This window comes from Xyrauchen texanus, chromosome 2 (genome assembly GCF_025860055.1).
Source record: "Xyrauchen texanus isolate HMW12.3.18 chromosome 2, RBS_HiC_50CHRs, whole genome shotgun sequence".
In the NCBI taxonomy this organism is placed as follows: Eukaryota; Metazoa; Chordata; class Actinopteri; order Cypriniformes; family Catostomidae; genus Xyrauchen; species Xyrauchen texanus.
The window spans coordinates 44,413,473-44,417,259 of NC_068277.1; the positions used below are offsets into that span (position 1 = coordinate 44,413,473).

At 40.2% G+C, this 3,787-nt stretch overlaps 1 protein-coding gene across 1 annotated transcript; it reads left to right on the plus strand.

The window, feature by feature from the left end:
- The first annotated feature begins 426 nt into the window (after positions 1-426).
- Positions 427-3,117, plus strand: LOC127662727 (cytochrome b-c1 complex subunit Rieske, mitochondrial). Its single transcript, XM_052154023.1, has 2 exons — positions 427-715; positions 1,897-3,117. The coding sequence occupies exons 1-2, from the start codon at positions 505-507 to the stop codon at positions 2,502-2,504; spliced, it is 819 nt and encodes a 272-aa protein (XP_052009983.1). The 5' UTR covers positions 427-504; the 3' UTR covers positions 2,505-3,117.
- The last annotated feature ends 670 nt before the right edge of the window (positions 3,118-3,787 follow it).

A 3,787-nucleotide genomic window follows, 5' to 3' on the forward strand; every position in this document is an offset into this window, starting at 1 on the left:
TCATTTTCATTTTTGGGTGAACTATTCCTTTTGACGTCAATTTGTAGGCGAATCCTTAAGTCTAATTCATGTGTTCCCTCTGGATTTTATATAATAGGATTTTTTTAAATGATTTAAATACATTCTGTGGTAAACATTACTTGACGATGCATGGACGTTTTCTTGTACAACATAAACAGGCCTACACACTTTCACATACCAAACATGAATTTTAAACCGTAGTTTTTTAGTTTTTTGTTTTGTTTTTTTATGCAATTAAGCTTCGAAACTAAGTTTGAGATATGAAAGTGTGTAAAATGTTGTAGAACACAACGTCTACGTATCGTCAAGTAACGTTCACCACAGACCTTATTTTACTCATAAGAACAACCTGAACCTGACTCCGTTTATAACTGTGCGTGATGTCATGCAGACATTGTGACGTTACGGGTGAAGCGCGCATGCGCTAGAGGTGCCGGTAGAACAACTTGGGAAGGTCGATAGCAGCTCCGTTAGCCGACAAACATGATGTCCCTTGCCGCCCGTTCGGGGGCATTTTCCCCGTACCTCCAAGCTACAAATCATGCCGTGGCAGGTCCCCTGAAGGCTTTGATACCGGGCGTCGTCATGAAGAGCGATACAATCTTGATGGACACGAAAAAACCGTTCCTGTGCCGCGAGTCCTTGTCCGGTCAGAGCGCTAAGACCGGGCTCGCCGTGTCCGTAAGCATCAATGGTGAGTCTCATCGCGGATACTGTGAAATCGAGAGTCCCGGTCTCATCCGAGCGACTGCAGGCCGTGTAGCGGGAGCGCGCTCAAGGGCACCGTGTGCTCACGCGTTTAATGTTCGCGATGAGAGTGTTTAAGGCTCTTGTAGTGTTGTTCTTAATTAATGTTGGATTTATTGTTAATCTGAGCTGATTTTATTCTGTAGTGAGAAACAAAAGCATCTCACATGCTACCGCAGTTAGCTTAGCCGAGGCCTCGCTAATGTCCTTGCCACAGCTGACTGGAATAGCATACTGCCGCTTGTGTTTAAATCATAATCATATTGCTCTTTTAAGACTTTATATTGGGTTTAGGATTAAATTATGTGATTTATATCATTCCTTTGATTATGTAGGCTCAGTTCTTACTGGTAAAAGTTAGATAGCACTTGCTAGCTCATAGTTTCCAACAAGATCGGCCTACAGTGAAGTATTTCTGTATTAAGTTCAGTGACTTGTATAACACCACTGTTTTTCTATTATTAGATGTTTTTTAGTCAATTGAAATGCCAAGCTACCATTGATAAGAGACCAGAGTACAGCTCAAATGTATCTAGAAGTGGACATTGCCGTGACAATCTGAATTTTTTTTTTAGCTTCTAGATATCACTATCATATATATATATATATATATATATATATATATATATATAACGGCACAGAGTTTAACTCTCGCCCTACGACTTCTGTGAGATATTTGACTTTCTCCTCGGGAGTTTAGACAAAGAAAGATGTTTTTATATTCCTTCAGACTCTAGTTATAGAAATACCGGTATCCCCTGACCTCCTCACACATGCGTTATTGATGTTTACGTCCACTTTTTGTTTCCAGATTTGTCTCCTAATGTTTAGCGGCGGTTACATCATCTAACATTTCCTCTTAACAACATAGGCTCAAATGGGAGTGTTGCCAACTTGTGGACCCACTAATTAGTGCTAATAATTTCTGGCGCAGGCACATTCAGCACGTTCAAAGACACTCAGTCAGAAAAATCAAGTTGCGTGCGTTCAGAGCTGGAGCACACTGCTGATGACGGAAAGTGCGTCACGCATCCTATAGAGCGTCCACGTTTAACTGAAGTAAACTTTGGGCTTTATGTACCATTTCTACTCTGTGCAATATATAAACAGATATAATTTTCTTTGCAGCTCGCTCTGGAGTTCGTTTTGCCCACACAGACATCAAGGTCCCTGATTTCTCTGACTACCGTCGGCCTGAAGTTTTGGACCCTAAGAAGTCCTCACAAGAGAGCAGTGAGACCCGACGGGCCTTCTCTTATCTTATCACAGGTTCCACAGCTGTGATTGGAGTCTATACTGCCAAGACAGTCGTCACACAATTTGTCTCCTCCATGAGCGCCTCAGCTGATGTGCTGGCTTTGTCTAAGATTGAAGTCAAGCTATCAGACATCCCTGAAGGTAAGAACATGACCTTCAAATGGAGAGGGAAGCCCCTGTTTGTCCGCCACCGAACGGAAAAGGAGATCGCAACTGAGGCTGACGTTAATCTCGCTGAGCTTCGGGACCCCCAGCATGACAAAGACCGTGTTTTGAACCCGTCCTGGGTTATCGTCATCGGTGTGTGCACCCACCTTGGCTGCGTGCCCATCGCTAACGCTGGTGATTATGGTGGCTATTACTGCCCCTGCCACGGCTCTCATTACGATGCATCTGGTCGCATTAGAAAAGGCCCCGCTCCACTCAATCTGGAGGTCCCCTACTACGAGTTTTCAGATGACACAGTGATTGTAGGATAAAGGAAAGGACTGTACAAATATATATGATCAACACTGAATCTCTTCTTTCCTGGTCTGTTTTTGTCTAATATGTTTCAGACACAAATGATCTACATTGACTCAGTGGTTAACAAAGGTTAATTGTAAGTAATAAATGTGTATTTTATCTGATAGAAAGCCTCATTGTTATGTATTCAGTCTCAACATATAAATCAATGTCTGCTTTAAAAATGCATGGGATGATTTTTTTTATGCAATGTAGGTAGTCCACATAAGGCGGCAATTAAATATTTACTTTGCTATAGAAACTAACTCTTAATAAAAGTGAGAAAGACAAAGCCTTGGGGAATTTTGAACGGCAGAAAGTCATGTAAGTAAGGTTCGCAAGGTGTATTTCATTTGTATTTAAACACAGAACTTACAACTAATTTGGCATAGCAAATTCAGCAATTACACAATGTTAGTGGTGATCTATTGCTGTAAAATTTACTTTTTTCACCATTAGTGGTAAAAGTAACTATTGTTAGATTATGGCTACATTTCACTGGAACAGCATATATACAGCAAATGTGAAATATATGGATGTGTTAAAATAAGATAACATGCTGTATTCTTAATAAACTGTGTAAACAGAGGTCTAAGATGTCAGCTGAATGAAACCTTCACACACGCCTTTTTAAGGTGACTCAAAATGGCACCTAAAACTTGTACAGATCATCAGAGTGGGATGCTGCAAACATAATGTAGAAATTTTAAACTTGATAAAGCTTGCGATTCTCAAACTTAGAACAATTCCAACAGTATAACAACTGCAATTATTAACGTTTATTCTCCATATGTGTCCATATGACACAGCAGCTGTTGAGCTGCAACTAATTTAGAAATATCCATCACCTGGTGCTGTTTTTTACCTCAACAAACGGAAAGCAAAATATATTGTGAAAAAAAATCTATTCAATAACTTTGCTAGGCCATCCAGAAAATGTAATTGGATGAGTTTTTTCATATTGCCCATGAAAACGTAAGTAATTTAAATTATTTGCAGTGCATTTTGTTTGGGTGCATTTTTAACAATATTATAGTTGCAAGTGGAATGTTTCAGTGAAGTAGTGTTGTTTTATTTCCATTAATCATAAAATGCTGGCGGTTCAAAAGTGTACTTCCGCTGTGCACAGGGGAAAGTCAAGGAAATGTGCATACCTCTCCTGCTGTTATTAAACCTGGCCAACATGTCTGGCATTCCCACGAGTCATTGAGTAATAACTGGCTATGCATAGAAGTACTTGATGTCTCTTAATGGGGCA

What these genes read in the sequence shown, in the direction of transcription:
- LOC127662727 (XM_052154023.1), top strand. Translation starts at nt 505, where the DNA reads ATGATGTCCCTTGCCGCCCGTTCGGGGGCATTTTCCCCGTACCTCCAA. An exon ending in CGTGTCCGTAAGCATCAATG is followed by an intron (nt 716 to 1,896) that starts GTGAGTCTCATC and finishes TTTTCTTTGCAG; the next exon opens with CTCGCTCTGGAGTTCGTTTT.